This window comes from Mobula hypostoma, chromosome 6 (assembly GCF_963921235.1).
Source record: "Mobula hypostoma chromosome 6, sMobHyp1.1, whole genome shotgun sequence".
NCBI classification, from domain to species: Eukaryota; Metazoa; Chordata; class Chondrichthyes; order Myliobatiformes; family Myliobatidae; genus Mobula; species Mobula hypostoma.
The window spans coordinates 184,115,280-184,138,077 of NC_086102.1; the positions used below are offsets into that span (position 1 = coordinate 184,115,280).

Below are 22,798 nucleotides of genomic sequence, written 5' to 3' on the forward strand. Positions count from 1 at the left end.
CAAGGATGTTGCCATTAGATAAGAACCTGAGATAAAAGGAAAGGTTGAAAAGTTAGAACTTTATTCCTTGGAGCAAAAGAGAATGAGGGGAGATTTGATAAGAGGTATACAAAATTATGAGCGATATAGATAGGGTGGGCTTTCTCCACTGAGATTGGGTGAAACGAACTAGAAGTCATAGATTAAGTTTGATTGTAACACTGAAGAGAAGTTTGGAGAAGTACGGAGAAGTACATGGATAGGAGCGGTATGGATTATGGGTTATGGGGTTATGGACCTGGTGTGGGTTGATGGGACACAGCAGAATAACAGTTCAGCACAGACAAAATGGGCCAAGTGACCAGTTTTTGTGCTGTAATGCTTTATGATTGTGAACATCTTGCAACGTAGTACTTTGTTCATCTGCTGCAATGCATGTGCTGAACCAGGGGTGGGGAAAAAAAACCTGGCAAATAAATTGATCAAAGAACTCACAGCAGTTTAAGTAACATCGAGCAACACACACAAAATTCTGGAGGCACACAGCAGGCCAGGCAGCATCTACCAAAACAGTACAGTCGTCGTTTTAGAAGTCGACAGGACTGGAGAAAAAAAAGCTGAGGAGTAGATTTAAAAGGTGGGGGAAGGGGAAAGAGAAACACAAGGCAATAGGTGAAACCTGGAGGGGGAGGGATGAAGTAAAGAGCTGGGAAGTAAATTGGTGAAAGAGACAGAAGACCATGGAAGAAAGAAAAGGGGGGAGGAGCACCTGAGGGAGGTGATGGGCAAGCAAGGAGATAAGATGAGAGAGGGAAAGGGGGATGGGAGATGGTGAAAAGAGGGATGGAGGACATTACCAGAAGTTCGAGAAATCAATGTTCATGACATCAGGTTGGAGGCTACCCAAACAGAATACAAGGTGTTGTTGTTCCTCCAACCCAATTTGGCGGGAGGAGAAGATGGCGGCGCCCCTGCGCAGCCCTCTGGTGAAAACTGACATCGTATCTGTTAAATAGGGGCCATGGACAATTCTGATTTGATGGAGAATGGACGTGAAAGCACAGAGGAACATCTGGAGAAATTTCTGAAACACTCGTTTCGCCGCTGTCATTACTGCGTGGTTGGGAATCTTTCGGAGGGTAGGCCTCAAAAATCCCCGGCCTTGCCTGCTTTTGGCAACCGAGAAGGAGGTCGAATCGCTCGGACAGAGATGGCGCTGAGTACTTGGTGTCGGAGAGCTGATCAGAGCTCGAAGTTTTCGGACGACTCAGAGTCGGATTGTGGTCGGCATGGCAGGGAGAGTTTTTCTTCCTTCTCCCGTCTGCGTGAGATGTGGGACATTTGAGAGACTTTGAACTTTACTGTGCTCATGGACTTCTTCATCAAGTTATGGTATTATTGCACTGTTGTAACTATATGTTATAATTATGTGGTTTTGTCAGTTTTTTTTAGTCTTGGTCTGTCCTGTGTTTTGTGATATCACACCGAAGGAAATAGTGTATCATTTCTTAATGCATGCATTACTAAAAGACAATAAAAGAGGACTACGTGTCTTCATAATCTAAAAAGTATGGCCATATCATGACAGTGGAGGAGGCCATGGATACACATATTGGAATGGAAATGGGAAGTAGAATTAAAATGGGTGGCCACTGAGAGAGCCCACTTTTTCTGGTGGACAGAGCGTAGGTTCTCTACGTCAGGTCTCACCGATATACAGGAGGCCACACCGGGAACATTGGATGCAGTATATGACCCCAACAGACTCACAGGTAAAGTGTCACCTCATCTGGAAGGACTGTTTCGGGCTCTGAATGGCAGTGAGGGTGGTGTAGGGGCAGGTGTAGCACTTGTTCCACTTGCAAGGAAAAGCGCCAGAGGGAGATCAGTGGTGAGGGGCGAATGGACAAGGGAGTCACATATGGAGCAATCCCTGTGGAAAGCAGAAAGGCAGAAAGTGGGGGGGATGGGAAGATGTGCTTGGTGGTGGGTTCTCGTTGGAGTTGGTGGAAGCTTCAAAGAATTATTTGCTGGACGCAGAGGCTGGTGGGATGGTAGGTGAGGACAAGAGGAACCCTGTCCCTGGTAGGGTGGCGGGAGGATGGGGTAAGAGCAGACGTGCTTGAAATGGAAGAGATGCGGTTGAGGGCAGCGTTAATGGTGGAGGAAGGGAAGCCCCTTTCATTGAAAAAGGAGGACATCTCCTTTGTTCTACAATGAAAAGCCTCATCCTGAGAGCTGATGTGGTGGAAACAGAGAAATTGAAAGAAGGGATGGAGTTTTTACAAGTAACAGGGTGGGAAGTGGTATAGAACAGAGATTTCTTGAACTTCCAGTCATGCCCCCCACCCCCTTCACCATTTCCTGTCCTCTTTTCCCTCTCACCTTTCTCCTTTCCCACCAATCATCTGCCTCTGGTGTTCCTCCCCCCTTTTTCTTTCTTCCATGGCCTTCTGTCTCTTTCACCAATTTACTTCCCAGCTCTTTACTTCATCCTTCCCCTTTCACCTATCACCTTGAGTTTCTCTCTCCCCTCCACCCACCTTTTAAATCTACTCAGTTTTTTTTTCTCCAGTCCTGCCAAAGGGTTTCAGCCTGAAATGTCAACTGTACTCTTTTCCTAGATGCTGCCTGGCCTGCTGAGTTCCTCCAGCATTTTGTGTGTGTTGCTCAGATTTCCAGCATCTGCAGATTTTCTCTTGTTTGAGTTAAGTAACGTCATTGGCACAGATGCAGGGTTTCAACCAAAATGCTGACAATCCTTTCCCCCCACCCCCACAATGATGGTGCTTGGCTTGCTGAGTTCCTCCGGTAAATTGCTCTAAACTCTAGCATCTGCAGTTTGTGTCACCAGGAAGGTCAAAAACAGAAAATGAAACCCCCATTGTATTTGCACTAGGGTCATTTCACTTCATATCCTGCAAGTTCGTGGAAGTCTCTTGAAAAACTGCATCAACAGTACAGTCATGGGGAGGTCACATGTTGAATTTTTAAATAGTACACATTCTGAATCTCTTTCTTTCTTTCTTTCTTTTTAAATCTTTTTATTGAATAAGTATACAAAGGGTAAACCATAAAGGCACTAATACACTGTTAGAAATTACAGGAGATATTAATACAGAAGAAAAAATTGATACAAACAGTGCAATTTAAACATAAAATAATATGGTAAAATAATAGTATACTGATTTATATATATATATCAATAGAGAAAAGGAAAAAAACCCCAAAAAAAGACCCCCAAAAAAAAACCCACCGTGCAACTAAACTAAAAGCAAAGCAATGGGCTAACTTGGAAATAGGTAGAGTTAAAGAACTTAAAATCACGTCCTCAAACCCGACCTCCATTAAAAACAGTTAAAAAAAAAGGCAAGAAGGGAATATAAATATGGAACAAAAGAGAAAAAAAAATTACATTAAATGAAAATATTGAATAAAAGATCTCCAGGTCTGTTCAAATTTAAGTGTGGAATCATAAAAATTACTTCTAATTTTCTCTAAATTTAAGCATAATATCATCTGGGAAAAACAAAAAAAGGTAGTTGGAGCATTAGGCTCTTTCCAATGTTGTAAGATACATCTTTTCGCCATTAAAGTAAGAAATGCAATCATTCTATGGGCTGAAGGGGAAAGATTACTGGAAATTTTAGGTAATCCAAAGATAGCAGTAATAGGATGAGGAGAAATATCTATACTCAATACCTTTGAGATAATATTAAAAATGTCTCTCCAAAAAGTTTCCAGAGTAGGACAAGACCAAAACATATGAGTTAAAGAGGCTATCTGCCTCGGACGTCCATCACAAAAAGGATTAATATGATAATAGAAACGAGCTAATTTATCTTTGGACATATGTGCTCTATGAACAACTTTAAATTGAATTAGGGAATGTTTAGCACAGATAGAGGAAGTATTGACTAATTGTAAAATCTGCCCCCAGTCATCCACGGAAATAATAGAACCCAATTCTTGTTCCCAATCTGACCTAATCTTATCAAATGGAGCTTTCCTAAGTTTCATAATAATATTATAAATAATAGCCGTTACACCTTTCTGACATGGATTAAGGTTAATTATAGTATCTAAAATATATGTAGGAGGTAGCGTCGGAAAGGAAGAGAGTATAGTACTTAAGAAATTTCTAACTTGGAGATATCTAAAAAAATGTATGCTTGGTAAATTATATTTATTAGATAATTGTTCAAAAGACATAAGGGAACCATCTAAAAATAAATCCAAAAACCGTGAAATACCCTTCGTCTTCCAAATTTGAAACACACGATCCGTGAAAGAGGGAGGAAAAAATATGTTACCTAACATAGGGATCGCTAGCCCAAATTGGTTGAGATCAAAAAATTTTCTGAATTGAAACCAAATACGTAAGGTATATTTAACTATCTGGTTAGAGACCAGTTTAAGGCGTTTCAAATCAAAAGGAAGAGAGGAACCTAAAATAGAGCCAAGTGCATAGCCCTGAGCAGATTGTAATTCCAATACTACCCATTTAGGAATGGATAGTGTATCTTGGTCAAGTAACCAAAATTTCATATGTCGAATATTAATAGCCCAATAATAGAATCTAAAGTTAGGTAATGCTAGACCTCCATCTCTCTTGGCTTTCTGTAAATGTATTTTACCCAATCTCGGGTTTTTATTTTGCCAAATAAATGAAGAAATTTTAGAGTCAACTTTATCAAAAAAAGATTTTGGAACAAAAATCGGTAATGCCTGAAATATATATAAAAATTTTGGCAGAATAAACATCTTAACTGCATTAATACGACCAATCAAAGTTAAATATAATGGAAACCATTTAGATGAAAGTTGAGTAATATGATCAATTAAGGGTAAAAAATTAGTCTTAAATAAATCTTTGTATTTACAAGTAATTTTAATCCCAAGATATGAGAAATAATTATTAATCAATTTAAACGGAAATTTATGATACAAGGGAAGTTGTTTATTAATCGGAAAAAGTTCACTCTTACTAAGGTTTAATTTATAACCTGAAAAAAGACTAAATTGTGCTAATAAATCTAAAGCAGCAGGGATAGATTTTTGAGGATTAGAAATATATAAAAGTAAGTCATCAGCATAGAGTGATATTTTATGGGACTTTAGGCCCCGAGTTATCCCAATAATATTTGGAGATTCTCGAATGGCAATTGAAAGAGGTTCTAATGCAATATCAAATAATAAAGGACTAAGAGGACAACCTTGTCGAGTACCTCGAAAAAGAGGGAAAAAAGGTGAGCTTAAAGATTTAGTATGGACCGAGGCCATAGGAGAATGATATAACAGTTTAATCCAGGATATAAATTTTGAGCTAAAATTAAATATTTCAAGCACCTTATATAAGTAAGGCCATTCTACTCTATCAAAAGCTTTTTCAGCATCTAAAGAGAACATTTTGTGAGGGGGTATAAACAATATTTAACAGTGTGCGAATGTTATAGAAAGAGTAACGACCTTTAATAAAACCTGTTTGGTCTTCCGAAATAATAAAAGGGAGTACTTTTTCTAATCTGTTTGCTAATAATTTAGAAAAAATTTTAGAATCAAAATTTAATAAAGATATTGGTCTATAAGATGCACATTGAGCAGGATCTTTATCCTTCTTTAATATTAGAGAGATTGACACTCTATAAAAGAATTCGGGAAGTTTACCAAGTTTTAATGAAACCTCCAAAACCCTACAGAACCAATGGATTAATGAAGGTGCAAAAAACTTATAAAATTCCACGGTAAACCCATCAGGGCCAGGAGCTTTCCCCAGATTCATAGAGGAAATAACGTGCTTAATCTCATCAGTAGTAATGGGAGTATCAAGCATAGAAGACATATCCTGTGAAATCTCAGGGAAATCTAGGTTATCTAAAAAGTCATTCATATATTTAGAGTCTCGTAAAGACTCAAGATTGATATAAGGAAGAATAAAAATCAAAGGTTTGATTGATCTCCGCATGATCAAATATCAGTCGATCATTTGATTATAAATCTGATTAATTTGAGATTTAGTATAATTAGACTTCAGTTGGTTAGCCAAAAGTTTACCAACTTTGTCACTGTGTACATAAAATTCACTTCTTGTTTTCTTTAATTGGTTTACAATCGAGGACGAAAGTAATAAGCTGTGCTCCATTTGAAGTTCAGTTCTTTGTTTATACAGCTCCTCAGAGGGAGTTGTAACATATTTCTTATCAATTTCCTTAATCTTGTCCACAATTACCAACTCCTCCTGCTTCAACTTCTTCCTCAAAGCAGCAGAATACGAGATAATCTGACCACGAATATAAGCTTTAAAAGTATCCCAAAGAATGTTCACAGAAATATCCTCTGTGTAGTTGATTATAAAAAAGAAATCAATCTGTTCATTCATAGTTAACAAAATCCGAGTCCTGAAGCAGCAACAAATTAAAACGCCATTGTCTATTATTTTGTGTATTGTCCCGAATTTTAATAGAAAGCTTAAGTGGAGCATGATCCGAAATGGTTATAGAGTCATAATCACATTTAATCACTGAAGAGATAAGCCGAGAGTCAATAAAAAAAATTATCAATTCTTGAATAGGAATGGTGAACATGTGAAAGGAAAGAAAAACCTTTTTCCTGAGGATGCAAAAAACACCACATGTCCGTCGACCCAGATTCAGAGAGGAATGAGTTAATCAAAGTTGCAGATTTATTAGGTAAAGTCCGTAGAGGAGCCGAACGGTCCAAAGCTGGAGATAAACAGGTATTAAGCTCTCTGCCCCAGATCAATGAAAACTCATTCAAATTCGGGAACCGATTAAATAATGATTTATAAAATTCCGGACAGTCCATATTGGGAGCATAAACGTTAACCAAAACTACCTTTTTATTGAATAGTAGACCACTAACCAGTAGAAATCTACCATTCGGATCAGAGATAATATCATGTTGTACAAAAGTAACTGAAGAGTCTATAAAAATAGAGACGCCTCGAATCTTAGCGTTAGAATTCGAATGAAACTGTTGTTCCTTCCAGAATTTAAAAAAACGTAGTCTGTCCCCCCTCCGCACATGGGTCTCTTGTAAAAATAGAACATGCGCTTTAAGTCTCCGGAATAGTTTAAAAACTTTTTTCCTTTTAATAGGATGATTAAGACCATTAGTATTCCAGGAGACAAAATTAATAATAGACTCTATAAACCCTAAAGTCAACCCGCAAAAAAGAGAATTGACGATAGGTTCGACCCACGAACCAGGAAAGGGAACAGAACAAACCGGAGATAACGGGTAGGAGAACGCAACCAATGCTTCAGTAATGTAAATAGCCCAAGAAGAAAAAAACTAAAACGTGAAGTCCCTCCCACCAACCCCACCCCATGACCCCAAGGCTAAATCTAAAGCAGACCCGCCAGAAAGAAGCAAGCACTAGAACTACCCCCATGACTTCCAATAGACGCTCACTAAAAAAAGTGTAAATATAAAAAAGATCAGCTAGTTATAAAACAGTAAAAGAAGAAAAAAAGTAGAACAGTTAAGACAAACACGATATAAAACGGAGAAAAAAACAGAAAATATAAAGAAAACGGTAACAGACCACAGACCCTATGATAACCAAAAAAAAAGAAACGAAATTATTAATATAAAACAAGTTAGGAAAACCTACAGAAAAAAGTACATTTAAAGACTACGAGATTTAAGGCCTCAAAGGAAATACACGAAATGATGCTGAGGGAATAACCACCCATAATCCCCAGGGAAAAAGAAAGGAATGACGCAGTTAGAAAGAAAGTTTGGCAACCATATTAATTAATCAAAAAAAACTTTTCTGCCCATATAAAGCAACCAAAAATTAAACCCCACAGATTCACAACCTCCGATCAAACGGAGATAATTAAAAATTACGATTAAGATGTTGAAGGTGAAAATTGATCCAGATAACTCTGGGCATCCGATGGAGATTGAAAAAAACGAAGGGCTCCGTCAGGCGTACGTATCCTTAAACGCGCAGGGTAAAGCAGCGCTGGTTTTAAATCCATCTTGTAGAGTTCCGACATCACAGATCTGTAACAAACCCGTTGATCCCGAATCTGTTTGCTGAAGTCCTCCACGAATCAGAACTGAAGATCCAAAAAATCAATATAACCTTTAGATCGAACAAATCGAAGCAGTTTCTCCTTGTCTTGAAAGTAATGAAAACGTAAAATGACATGTCGAGGTTTATCTGACTTAGACGAATATGATGGAACTCTGTGAGCCCGATCCAATAACCGTGGTTGGTCAGGAAATACGATAGGAAATGCATCTTTTAAAAGTGGAGAAAAAAACTTTATAGGGTTGTCAGATTCAACAGCTTCACGAACACCAATAATTCGAATATTCTGCCGTCGCATTCTGGATTCTAAGTCAGAGTTTTTAAAAGTCAGAAAGTCCAGTTTTTTCTTCATTGTAGTAATTGTTTCTTCAATTTTCTCCATCTTCAGTTCATTTTGTTGCGTGGATTTTTGAAGATTAGATATAGCCGACTGATGTTCCATGATAGATGTTTGCATTTTATCGATTGAATCCGCAATTTTCTGGAAATTAATTGAAATTTCCGCGCGAATCAGCTCCGTTATAGAGGTTTAAATTTCCCTTTGAATTAGATCCGATATAGCTTTCAGAGTCAACGGTGGTTCAGTCGGAGGGAGATCGGTACCTTTCAGTCTAACCGGAGGTTTGCTGTCTTTCCCATTTTTTCCGTTCTTGGACATAGCAGACCTTAAAAGCATCCGAATATCAAAAAGCCCAATTTGTTTCAGAATATTGTAAAAGTCGATGCCTTAATGGTTAGTTAAATATAGCTGATCATAAGAAAAAAAACTCAGAGGTAATGGAGCGAGTCAAGAGCACGACTTCACTCCATGAGCTCTACCGGAAGTCTCACATTCTGAATCTCTAACGTTAAGTGTGTAAATACTATTGAAATGGGTATATAAAGGCAAGGGTATTCGGAAGTACAATTGTAACTACAGAGAATTGCCAGAACACTCTAGTACAAGAACTTAAAAATCAATACAGTACTCTATATCTAGGGAAACCAACTTTTAATGAGAGCCAAATGCCAATTTTATGTTTAAAGATATTTAATTTCTCTTGAGCGAGGGCAATATCACAGGTAATGATGCTTAGATTTTCTGAGCAAAATGAGGGAAAGGACAGAAATGGGGTAAGGAAGTTAACCATAATGCTCTTATAAACTTCCTGGTGCTCTGCACCACATACAGTGGCTGCAACATAATAAAGTGCATACAGAAAGATTTTATATGCCATTTCCCAAAGTACAAATAGCAAAAACTCTAGCAGGGTTTAAATAAAAAGCCATATTCTTCTCACCTTACTGAATGTTACAGCAATAACAACACACTTGTACGCCAGTAACAACTCAGACATCCAAAAGTAATTAAATATAATTCTTTGGAAGTGCAGATCACTTATATTGTGAGAAAACACATTGGCTTATCTGCACATGGCAAGAAAACTAAGCACTATAGAACTGTCCACTTCACCTGTTCTAGTGTTGCTGGCAAGGAAATGAATGTTGAATGTTAATTTCTTCAAGAAATCAAAGGAAGTGTTCACTCAAGTTAAAATTAAAACTTAATCCTTCTTTGAAAAGGCAACATTCTAATATGAGTAGATATGTACTAAATTTCTGGAGCAATGCTGATCTCTGCAGCCACATTGCTCAAGAAACACAAATAACAGAAGTATTACTGCAGAAACTTGCCAACAGATAAAGCATTGTTTTAGAACCAACTTCCCATATTAAAAAGTACAAAAATGTTTCAAGAGTAGCTTAAGACATCAACCTTAATCACAGGACATTTTGAAAATCACTTTCTCACTCCATCTACACTAAACATGCCAAAATTTCAAACAGATTGAATTTCATGACAAGTGATGTCAAAAACATATAAATTGAATCAAGTAAATTGTCCAGTACCTGTGTTAAAAATAAATAGAAGATTGTGTCCTGAGATAGAACAGAATGAGAAGCAACACGCAAAAGAAAGTTTTCAAGTCCAATCCTTCGTCGTTCGACAAAATCAGGATCCATGTTGTCGGCAGATAGTTTATGCCAAACAAATTCAGCCTGGAATTTATCATAAAAGAGAGGTCATTCAAATTAATTTCCAACTTCAGATTCAGCCTGGAATGAATCATAAAGGAGAGGTCATTCAGATTCACTTTCGAACTCAAATACAGATTCACTTCCAAAATCAGATTCAGCCTGGAATGAATCAAAGGAATAGTCATTCAAGTTCATTCCGATTGTATCACCAGCCAAATTCTATCAAGTGCCTGGGTTGTTTTGCCTTCACTATTTCATCCTGACATTCATTCAAATTTTTTTCTAAACATGGACTTCCCAACAAGTTCCTAGGCTTGTTATACACGTTCAAGATGTCATATAGCATGGGTCACGGTAGGACAGTGATGAATACAGTTCAAAGGAAAAAGAAAATAAACAACTCTGCCAGCATTGATTTTCAAAACCAACTCCCAAAAGGCATGAGCTTGATGACCTAAAGTAATCTTTTTGATCAAGAAAGAGGCTTGAAGGAAAGGCAGTAAATTCCAAACGCCCTCTCAAAATCATTATAAAAGACTGATTAGTCTTATAAAAAAAACTAACAGACAGGGTCATTATCAACTTGGATATGAAATTAAGAATTTCAAAAAAAAATTACTAGAAGGGGCTTTCCATAATTGCGAGGGCAACATACAGCCTTGTTCCAAAGCCAGATCAATAAGTAAAGAGCTGGAGATGAATTGAAAAGTGAGGAGAGTTATAATAACAAACATTTGCATATCTACGTTGACAGTGAGCAGGCACAGTAACAATGGACACCAAGTGGCCTCACTGGTGAATTTGCTCAGCATTCTTAGCTACACTTGGCTCAATGTGGCTGATTGTTGCAGCTTGAGGGAAGGGCTGGGAAAAGGAGGCAAGAGGAAATATCCAGTCCCACCTACCAAAAGACACTTGCAGCCCTCGGACCCAGCAAATTAGTTCTCATTTACTGTCTCCCAAACATTCACGTATGTGGTGCTTGTAACCCAAGAAGGAGCTACATCTTTGTTTTAATTTGTTTCAGTTTTCATCACTGCTATTTTTTAAATAATTGCTACTATCTATTCGGGTTGTCTATTGTATTCAATGCTCTTGATCTGACCTCCTCTACATTGGTGAGACCTGTTGTAAATTAAGGGAGCACCTCCACTCCATCTGCCACAAGTGGAATTTCCTGGTAACCAACCATTTTAATTCCTATTCCCATTCCAGCATGTTAGCATGTTGGTCCATGACCTCCTCTTGTTCATGATGAGGCCACTCTTGGAGGAGCAACACCTCATAATCCATCTAGATAGCCTCTAACCTAATCGCATGAACATTGATTTCTCCTTTTTCAATCTTTTTATTAATTTCAAAATATAGAAACAAAACATAGCAATAATACAAATAGTAGGAGCTATATTGTTACACTTAAAAAAAGTAATTGCCAAACCAAGTAGTGTAAATTAACAAAGCTCCCAAACATGTAGAACTAACCACGGATAATACAAAGCAAAAAAAAACTGCGAAAAAAAATCAAGAAAAAGAAAAACAAAACAAAAAAAAAGCAAACCCCATCCCCAAAGAAAAACAAAATTAATCAACTAAACTAAAAGACTTAGGCAAAACTAACAACTTAAAAATGGAAAAGAAGAAAACTTTAGTGTCGACGACTCCATTCCCCTCCAACAACAGTACAGACAGATAAAACAAGTTTGGAAATAATCAAATTACTTCAAATGAAAATGCTGAATGAATGGCCTCCAAGTTTTTTCAAACTTAATGGAAGGGTCATAAACTGCACTTCCAATTTTCTCCAAATTCAAACACACCATAGTTTGTGAAAACCAATGAAATACAGTAGCAGGATTAATCTCTTTCCAATTCAACAAAATGGACCTTCTAGCTATTAAAGTAAGAAATGCAATCATCCTTCATGATGAAGAGGTTAAATTATTTAAGTCTATCATTGGTAGTCCAAAGATAGCAGTAATTGGATGAGGTTGTAAGTCTATATTTAGGACCATTGAAATAATATCAAAAATATCTTTCCAATATTTCTCCAACAAGGGACATGACCAGAACATGTGGGTTAAAGAAGCTATCTCGGAATGGCATCTGTCACAAATTGGATTAATATAAGAGTAATAACGAGATAGTTTATCTTTGGACATATGAGGCCTGTGCACTACTTTAAACTGTATCAACCTATGCTTAGCACATATAGAGGATGAATTCACCAACTGAAGAATTTTTTCCCATTTTTCAGTCGGTATATTAATCTCAAGTTCTCTTTCCCAGTCAGCTTTAATTTTATTAGAAGCATCAGGACATAGATTCATAATTATATTATATATAATTGCTACTACACTTTTCTGAGAGAGATTTAAATCTAAGATTTTTTCCAAAGTGTCCATTGGATATGGGTGTGGAAAATTAGGGGAGACAGTAATTAAAAAGTTTCTAATCTGTAGATATCTAAAAAAGTGAGATCTGGGTAAGTTATATTTATTAGAGAGTTGATCAAAAGACATAAAACAATTATCCAAAAATAAATTGCGAAAAGATATTATACCTTTGGTTTTCCAATCAAAGTAAGCTTGATCCATCGTGGAAGGTTGAAAAAGAAAATTTGATATAATGGGACTTGCTAGAATAAATTGATTAAACCCAAAAAATCTTCGGAATTGAAACCATATACGTAAAGTATGCTTAACTATTGGGTTGTTCATTTGTTTATAAGAAGGATTTGTTTGTTCATTTGTTTATATGAAGGATTTCTCCTTCAAGTATTTTTTCCTTCTTTCTAATTCTCTTCTCACTTGCCTATCACCTCCCCCAGTGCCCCTCCTCCTTTCCTTTTCCCAATGGTCCACTCTCGAATCCCATCAGATTCCTTCCTCTCAGTCCTTTACCTTTCCTACCCACCAGACTTCACCTATCACCTTCTGGCTACCCTCCTTCCCCTCCCCGCACCTTTTTATTCTGGTGCATTCCCCCTTCTTTTCCAGTCCTGAAGAAGGGTCTTGGCCCAAAGTCTTAACTGTTTATTCATTTCCGCACTGTTGCCTGACTTGCTGAGTTTCTCCAGTATTTTGTGTGTGAGTGTTGCTTTGGATTTCCAGCATATGCAGACTCTCTTACATTTAAAATTGCTATCTTGCTAACTTTCATCTCCAACCTATTACTGTCAGTTTGTTCTCTCCATTCGCCCCACATGCAACCCAAACACACTCCTCACTTGGTTCTGACAGGTCCTTTTCCCGAAATGTGAATTGTTTCTGCAAGGATTGATGCTGCCTGACCTGCTGTGCATTTTCAGCTTTGTTTTTGCCTCAGATTTTGCTCCAATTCCTTGATTCTGTATTTAATTCCTTTGTTGAACACTACAATATAGCCTTCGTTTTGATTTATAGATGAATTCCGATTCCTCAGTTCCTACACTTCAATAAAAAAGGTTATTTTTGGTTTACATTGCCTTTTTATTGCTCCTGTTGGAATGAATACAAGTTTATTACCAAATGTGCCTGCTCATTTTACCAACCTGTCTCTGAAGTCTATTTCAAAGTTGCACATTTATGACATAAATTTCATGCCATCTGTAAACTTTGAAAACATACCTTGCATGCCAAGTTCGAGTGATGAATAAAGAATCCCAATATTGTCACTTTTTCTGTGCAATATGCTTTCAACTTTTGAAAGGTTTCAATGAGATCCCCCCTCATTCTTCTGAATTCTAGCAACTACACACCCAGAGCAATCAAATGTTCCTCGTATGATAACCCTTTCATTCCTGGAATCATCCTTGTGAACCTCCTCTGGAACCTCTCCAATCCCAGCACATCTTTTCTAAGATGAGGGGCTCAAAACTGTTCACAACACTCAAGGTGAGGCCTCACCAGTGCCTTATAAAGCCTCAGCATCACGTTCTTGCTCTTGTATTCTAGACATCCTGAAATGAATGCTAACATGGCATTTGCCTTTCTCACCATCAACTCAACCTATAAGTTAATCTTCAGGGTTTTCTGCACAAGGACTCACAAGTCCCTCTGAATCTCAGATTCCTAGATTTTCTCCCCATTTAGAAAATAGTCCACACGTTTATTTTTACTACCAAAGTGCTTGTCCATGCATTTTCCAACATATTTCATTTGCCACTTTCTTACCCATTCTCCTAATCTGTCCCTTCTGCATCCTACGCATTTCCTCAACACTACCTGCCCCTCCACCAATCTTCGTATCATCTGCAAACTTGGCAATAAAGCCATATATTCCATCATCTAAATCATTTATATACAGCATAAAAAGAAGTGGTCCCAACACCGACCCCTGCAGAACACCACTAGTCACTGGCAGCCAACCGGAAAAGGATCCTTTTATTCCCACTCGCTGCCTCCTACCAATCAGCCAATGCTCTAACCGTGTTAGTAACTTTCCTATTATACCATGGGGCTCTTAACTTGGTAAGCAGCCTCATGAGTGGCACCTTGTCAAAGGCCTTCTGAAAGTCCAATTATATAACATCCACTGCAACCCCTTTATCTATCCTACTTGTCATCTCTTCAATAAAGTCCAACAGGTTCGTCAGGCAAGGTTTTCCCATGCTGACTTTCTACTATCTTGTCCTGTGTCACCAAGTACTCCATCACCTCATCCTTAACCACTGACTCCAACATCTTCCCAACCACTGAAATCAGGCTAACTGGTCCCTAATTACTTTTCTTCCTCCTTTCTAAAAGAGTGGAGTGACATTTACAATTTTCCAATCCTCTGTCACCATGCCAGAGTCCAATGATTTTTGAAAGATCATTTCTAATGCCACCACAAGCGCCAACGCTACCTCTTTCAGAACCCTGGGATGGAGTTCATCTGGTCCAGGTGACTTGTGCACCTTTAGGTCTTTCAGCCTTGAGTATCTTCCCTCTTACAATAGTAACTGCAACCACTTCTCTTCCTTCACACACTACAACATCAGGCATACTGATGGTGCCTTCCACAGTGAAGACTGATGCAAAATACTCCTTTAGTTCATTAGCCATCTCCTTGCTCCCAACCACCCCCCCTCATTATTATTTCTCCTGCCTCATTTTCTAGTGGTCCTATGTCCACTCTCATTTCTCTTTTTTTTTAAACAAACTTGAAAGTTTCTTCAACTTTTATGATCCACTTTGATATTAATTGATAGCTTGCTTTCATATTCCATCTTTTCCCTTCTAATGATCTTTTTAGTTGCTGAAAGGACAGGCACCTTAAGGCAGACAGGGCTCATCAGTTATGGTTGGCAGCTCATCTAGAAGGAAAACTCTGATCTCAAACCTCCCCTGCTTTGTGGCTACACCCACTCATGGGGAAGGCTTCAGGAGTAAGCCTGGAGGGAAAGTCCAGACCTTGAGTTCAACTCCTGCAGCAATGCCGGTGCTAAACTGCATCAGTCTCTGCTGATCTTTCATGTTCATCAGATGCATGGAGAGGGGAAGCTTGCTACATCGGCAATGACTTGCTCTCCATATTGTAATGTCCTGGGTTGCGTATCTAGACAGCTAGGACGTAACATCCATGGTCGACCCTGGCAAAAGGAGACCTCCGATCCTACTAGAATGGTTAAATTACACTATGATTTAGAAGTCTAATTCACCATGAAAGAAGCATACCAGACTGATATTTTTAAAAGTTTCAAACTACTGCAAAATCTCAACTACCTTTACATATGGATCAAAAACCAACTTGCCTTTCACAATCCCTCCAACCTCAGCTAGAAACACACTGGAAGATAACGAGGAAAAATCATCTTTAGCTGATGCAGCAGCCATGCATTTCCATCACAGTAAGTGTACAGCAGGGGGTCCCAATCTTTTTCATGCCACATACCCATTACATTAAGCAAGGGGTCTGTGAATCCCAGGCTGGGAATCCCTGGTGTACAAGGGTATGATTTCAGATGTGCCCCTTTCTATTTCCTTAGTACAACTAATTGCTTTTTTTGACATTTCTGGGAGGAAGTGCTATTGCAAGAATACTGATGTGCATTTCTTGCATTACTCACCCTTTTTTCAGGCAGAGGGGGCACCACTATAGAGGGATAAGCAACAACTAAATAACTCCTCAGCAATTCAAATTCACTGTATCTCCTCCAAAGCGAGTCTGGTACACAATTCTCATCTTCATTTTGAGAATTAACAGGCCTGCATGAAGAAACAGATCAGAATTAATTCATTTACATTGAAACAGCATTCCCTGGGTACTGAGTAATAAATGCAATATTCCTCCTGCAAGTTAAAGCCAAGGTAAATAAACCATTGCAAATCGACATTTCCTATACAAAGCAAAGCAGCTGCATTTTACAATACGAAGGAAACAAATTCAAGGTGGTCTCTATTTGTGCTTTTCCAATTATTTGAGGTACTCTGAACTGATTCTATGACCTGCAGATTCACTCGCAAGGACTCTTTACAATTCTAGTTCAGTATTATTTTTTATTTGCCATGTTTGGCTTCTTTTCCACATTGGTCATTTGTGAGCCTTTGTCTGTTCATGTAGAGTTTGCCATAAATTTTAATATTTCTTTTGTTTCCTGTAAATGCCTGTGAAAATGAATCTCAAGGTAGTATATGGTAACATATGAACATTAATAAATTTACTTTGACCTTCAAAGAAGTCTTTTTAAAGAAGTTGTGCAAATGACCACTGAGAACATAAATAGCAGTAGGTTCTTTGCTCCCTGTGCCTGCCATCATTTAGTAAAATCATGCCTGATTTTTCTAATTTTAAAGAACAGCATCACTTCCCAACATGAACGCCACATTGCAAAACTTCATTCATATCTGGCAGAAGTTTCTTCTCATCTCAGACTGGCCAGTCCCTTATTGACACTAAATCCAGCTGTTTCAGAGAAAATACCATGCATTTTTCCTGTAAAAATTTTACGTATTTCAATCAAATCACTTTTCATTCACCTCAAGAGTCTGGGCCCAAACTTCATTTGCAGTACAAGTCCATGCTATGAATTATTTTTTAAAAAATCTGGAAAACCCTACAAGATGCTAGCAAAGTAGATTGAATTTGCTCACTGTCTTTTACTGATAATTTATTCCCCAACTCTGAAATTCATTTTATTTATTTAATTTAGAGATACAGCGTGGAACTGGCCTTTCCGGCACACCGAGTCACAACACCCAGCAGTCCACCTCTTTTAACTCTAGTCTAATCACAGGACAATTTACAAAGACCAATTAAGTAGTACAAACTGATATTATTTAGTCATTTTACTTTTGAGATAAGCATTTGTTAAAACTGTTTGCATAACAGTAGAGTTCACACAATGGACTACAATGTGAAAAAAAACAAAGTGCCATTTAGAAACTACTGGATCAACATCACAATACAGGAAAAAGAATGGAAAATATGAGTGAAGGATGCACACAAGTAGAAGTCAGACTTCTCCCATTATTTTCCAGTCCTGATGAAGGGTCTCCGCCCAAAACTTTAACTATTTATTCATTTCCATGGCTGCTGCCTCATCTGCTGAGTTCCTCCAGCATTGTGTGTGTGTTGCTTTGGATTTCCAAGATCAGCAGATTTTCTCATGTTTCTGACTTTCAGATATCCTTTTCCCCCCGAAATCAGCCATAGCCTGTGCCTGCATATGGAAGACCATGATGAATTTCATTACTGATATCTGCCATCACTAAATGGTGTCTTGTGGGATATGGGAAGTGAACCTCATTACCCATAACCAAGCATTGAATCTTTGTTCGAGGGCAGTGTGCTTGAGTAAGAGAAAAATAGCACAGGACTTTTATTTATTAATTATTTATTTAGAGCAGGAGTTCCCAGCCTGGGGTGCACAGACCCCTTGGTCAATGGAAAGGCTCTGTGGCATAAAAAGAAAGCTGGGAACCCCAGATTTAGAGATAAATGCACAGCATAGGACATTCTGGCTCTGAGCCACACCACCCCACAATCCCATTTAACCCGAACCTAATCCCCGGACAATTTACTATGACCCATTAGTCGACCTGGTACATCTTTGGACAGCAGGAGGAAACCCAAGAACCCAGAGAACACCCTCACATTCCACATGGAGAATGTATAGACTCCGTGCAGATGATGCTGGAATTGAACTCCAATGACCAGAGCTATAATCGTGTCACACTAACCGCTACAGTACCGTGGTTCCCAAGAATTTTTATCTTGAGAAATAACAAGCCATTCCTCTCCTATGCTTCAATGAAAGAGCCAATAGTGGCATATAGCTGGTATCTGAGTGCACAGAAACTCAAACATCAACTGCATACTGCAGTTCAACTGCTGAGATTGGAGCAGCCTGTTTTCTGGAGTGGAGTTACTGTTGGTTGAACAGTTTCTCAACAGTCTGAAGGTTAGCTCCAGTCGCATATTTGAAGCCTAGTAGGGATCCAAGCAGCCTTGATGGTGGTAAACCCACCCACAAGTTTCTAACGAACTGGGAATTATCTTCCAGCCAGCAAACTTTCTATTTCCTTTAGGAATAAAATGGAACAATTGCAGTAGTGAGAGGGGAAAAAAGAAACAATGCACATGACAGGAAACAGTGACAAACCTTAATTGCAAATCAGTGGACTCTGGACTGCAGACTTGGATCACAAGCACAAATTCCCTTTAAATAAAAAGAATCATGGAAGGCACTCTGTGCTACAAATCGATTGAAACACACAGCCCTGAGAACCCCCACTCCCTACTATCCTGCTGATGAATATATAGTCTCTGGAAAATAAAATCGTAGACCTCAGCGCAATATTGCAGTACCAGAAGAACATGAGAGGCTACTGTCTACTTTGCTTCATAGAAACATGGTGCACCCCCACCATTTTGGGCACAGCTTTGCGGCCCGAGCACTTCACCATCCACTGCAAAGCAGAACAGCTGAGTCTTTTAAAGGTACAGGAAATTAAGTGTAGTTTGGAATAAGACTCATTACATTGTACAGACGTGGTGGTTCTGTCTCAGGCCCGCTCACCCAACCTGAAACATTCAGCTGTCAAATGTGGTCCATTTTATCTGCTAAGGGAGCTTCCCTCCATCTTCCTGGTAGTGGTGTACATTCCACCCTTGACCAACATCAGGCAGGCACTAGAGGATCTGAGCACCTCGATCAGCAGACAAGAAACTGCTCATACACACCTTCCCTATCATTGCAGGGGACTTCAACCAGACCAGCTTAAGGAAGTTTCTGACCAACTGCCACCAATATATCACTTGTAGAACTGAAGAGCCAACACTCTTCATCACTGTTACACTAAAAATGTTTACCCACGCTCACACTTTTGGAAGGTCTGATCACCTGGCTGAACTTCTACTTCTGTTGTGCAGGAAGAGACTGAGGACCGTAGCACTAGTGGTGAGGACCATAAAAGGTATGGTCAAGGAAAATGGAGGAGCACTTATAGGACTACATCAAGTCTGTGCACTGGACAATATTCAGGGATTCATCTTCGAATCTGAATGAATATACCATAGTTGTCATCGACGGCATCAATCCCTATATGCAAGAGTGTGCCTTCGAGAATATATCAGACATAACCAAACCAAAAGCCATGGGTGAACTAGGAGATTCGGAGTCATTTGAGGGCGAGGTCTGTGGCATTCAAGACTGATGATCCAGAACTATACAAGTAGTCCATGCAAAACCCATGTAAAGCTATTTTAAGAGTGAAAAACAATTCTGATTGAAGTTAAGAGATGCAATTGGATGCAAGTCACTTCTGGCAGGCCATCACTGCCTACTAGGTGAAATTTAACAGTATGAATGGCTGTGATGCTTCAATCCCAGGTGAACTCAACACCTTTTACGCGCACTCTGAAAGGGAGAATAAAACTGTGCGAATCTCTGCAGCATCTGGTGAGCCTGTGATCTCCAACTCAGAGGCCAAAATCAGAACATCTTTCCAGAGAGTGAACCCCCACGAGGCGGCAGATCCCAATGGTGTACCTGGTAGGGCACCGAAAATCTGTATCAACCAGGTGTTCAAAGACATCTTTAATCTGTCGCTGGAGTTGGAGGTTCCCATCTGCTTCAAAAGAGCAACAATCATACCTGTGCCCAAGGAGAGCAGAGAGAGTGGCCTCAATGATTAAGACACAATGGCGTTCAAATCTACTGGGATGAAGTGCTTTGAGAGGTTGGTCATGGCCGGAACCAACTCCTGCCTAAGGACTGAACCTGCCTCAATTTGCCCATCACCAAAACAGGTCAACAGCAGATGCAATCTCACTGGCTCTCCACTTGGCCTTGGATCACCTGGTCAATAACAGAGCCTACAACAGCCTGCTGTTGACTGATTACAGCTCAGGATTCAACAGCATCATACCCACAGTTCTAGTCAAGCTCCAAACCCTGGGCCTCTGTCATTTCTCTGCAACTGGATCCTTGACTTCCTCCTGTGTGGATTTGAAATAAAAATCTCCTCCTCACTGACAATCAACACCAGCACACCTCAAATAAGCATGCTTAGCTCACTGCTCTACCCTCTCTAAACCCATTACTGTGTGGCTAGGCACAGCTCAAACGTCACTTATAAATTTGCCGATGAGGCATTATTGTTTGCAGAATTTCAGGCGGTAATGAGGAGGCATACAGACAAGAGACAGATTAGCTGTTGGAGTTGTGTCACAACAACCCTGCACTCACTGTCAATAAGATCAAGGAACTGATTGAAGACTTCAGGAGGTGGAACACACACCAGTCCTCATCAAGAGATCAGCAGTGGAAAGGGTGAGCCATTTCTAGCTCCTGGATGTGAACATCTTTGAAGATCTGTCCTGGGCCCAACAGATCGACACAATTAAAAAAAGTGGCACAACAGTGGCTATATTTCATTTGGAGTTTGAAGACACTTGGTATGTCACCAAAGACTTTAGCAAATTTCCACAAATGTGCCATGGAGAGCATTCTAACTGATTCTAACCGTCTGGTATGGAAAAGCTTAAAATCTTACTATTTTTCCCCTTCCTTTTTTGCACTATTTGGTTAATTAAACTTCTTTATTGTAATTTAGTTTTGTGCATTGCACCATACTTCTGCCGCAAAACAAGAAACTTTACGAGATATCAGTCATATTATAACCAATCTTGATTTATTTTTGTCACGTATACAAAGGTATAGTGAAAAGTTTGTTCATACAGATCAGATCATTACACAGTGCATTGAGGTAGAACAAGGTAAAATAATGACCACACAGAATAAAGTGTAGCAGATAAAGGGAATGTGTAGTGCAGATAAACAATAAGACACAAAATCAAAATGAGGTAGATTCTGAGGTCAAGAGTCCATCTTATTGTACTAGGAGACCTATCAATAGTCTAATAATAGCAGTGTATAAGCTGTCCTTGAGTCTGGTAGTACAATGCAATAGATTTTTATATCATTTGCCCAACTGAAGAGGGGAGAAGAGAGCATGTCTGGGGTGGGTGGGGTCTTTGAATATAATCAAACCTCATGAATTTGAATGTCATTAATTACTGGAAACAAAAACTATCAGATCGAGAAGGAAAAAACACAATATTTGATCCTTTTAAGGGACTGACACTATATATCACCAAAATTGTTCCTTTTTCTATAGCTATTCCCATTTTCACTTGTGAATGTACAGTGCCTATAAAAAGTATTCACTCCCCTTGGAAGTATTAATGTTTTATTACGTTAGAACATTTAAGCACAGTGGATTTAACCTGCCTTTTTTTGACACTGATCAACAGAAAATAATCTGATGTCAAAATGAAAACAAATATCTACAAATTGATCTAAATTTATTAAACACAAAATATTTGATTGCATAATTACTCACTCTCTTCAAGTCAATATTTAGTAGACGCACCTTTAGCAGCAATTACAGCCATTCTGCAATTTTTCCCCATTCTTCTTTACAAAACTGCTCAAGCTCTGTAAGATTGCATGGGGATGGTGAGCAGACAGCCCTTTTCAAGTTCAGCCACAAATTCTCAATTGGATTGAGGTCTGGACGCTGGCCACTCCAGGACATTAACTCTGTTCTTCTTAAGCCATTCCTGTGTAGCTTTGGATTTATGGTTGGGGTCATATTGGAAAACAAATCTTAACCAAGTCACAGTTCTCTTGCAGACCGCATCAAGTTTTTGTCCTGCATTTCTTGTATTTTGAGACATTCACTTTCCCCTCTACCTTCACAAGCCTTCCAGGGCCTGTTGTATCTCCACAGCATGATGCAGCCACCACCATGCTTTGCAGTAGGGATGGTGTGTTTTTGATGATATGTGGTGTTTAGCTTATGCCAAATATAACTTTTAGTCTGATGGCCAAAAAGCTCAATTTTTTGGTTTCATCAGACCAAAGGACTTTCTTTCAGCTGACTTCAGAGTCTCCCATATGCCTTCTGGCAAACTCATACTAATACTTCATATGAAGTCCCCCCCCCCCAATAGTTGCTTTCTCTTTGCCATTCTCCCATAAAGCTACAACTGGTGAAGCATCCAAGCAACAGTTGTTGTATACTCAGTCTCTCCCATCTCAGCCATTGAAGCTTGTAACTTCTCCAGGGTTGTCATAGGTCTCTTGATGGCGTCCATAAGACACAGGAGCAAAATTAGGCCATCTGGCCCATTGAGTCTGCTCTATCATCCAATCATGGCCGATCCTTTTTACTAACTCCTCCTCAACCCCAGTTCTCAGCCTTCTCCCCCGTAACCTTTGATGCTGTGTCCACTCAAGGAACTATTAATCTCTGCCTTAAATACACC

General features: G+C 39.0%; 1 protein-coding gene across 1 annotated transcript in view; it reads right to left on the bottom strand.

The window, feature by feature from the left end:
* snx4 (sorting nexin 4) overlaps nucleotides 1-22,798 on the bottom strand; it is an 86,105-nt gene that overhangs the window by 32,570 nt on the left and 30,737 nt on the right. Inside the window, exons 3-4 of the mRNA XM_063052424.1 lie at nucleotides 16,092-16,230; nucleotides 9,935-10,084 (exon numbers count right to left, since the gene is read on the bottom strand). Of these exons, the coding sequence (XP_062908494.1) occupies nucleotides 9,935-10,084; nucleotides 16,092-16,230 (289 nt within the window). The remainder of the gene's footprint in view (nucleotides 1-9,934; nucleotides 10,085-16,091; nucleotides 16,231-22,798) is intronic.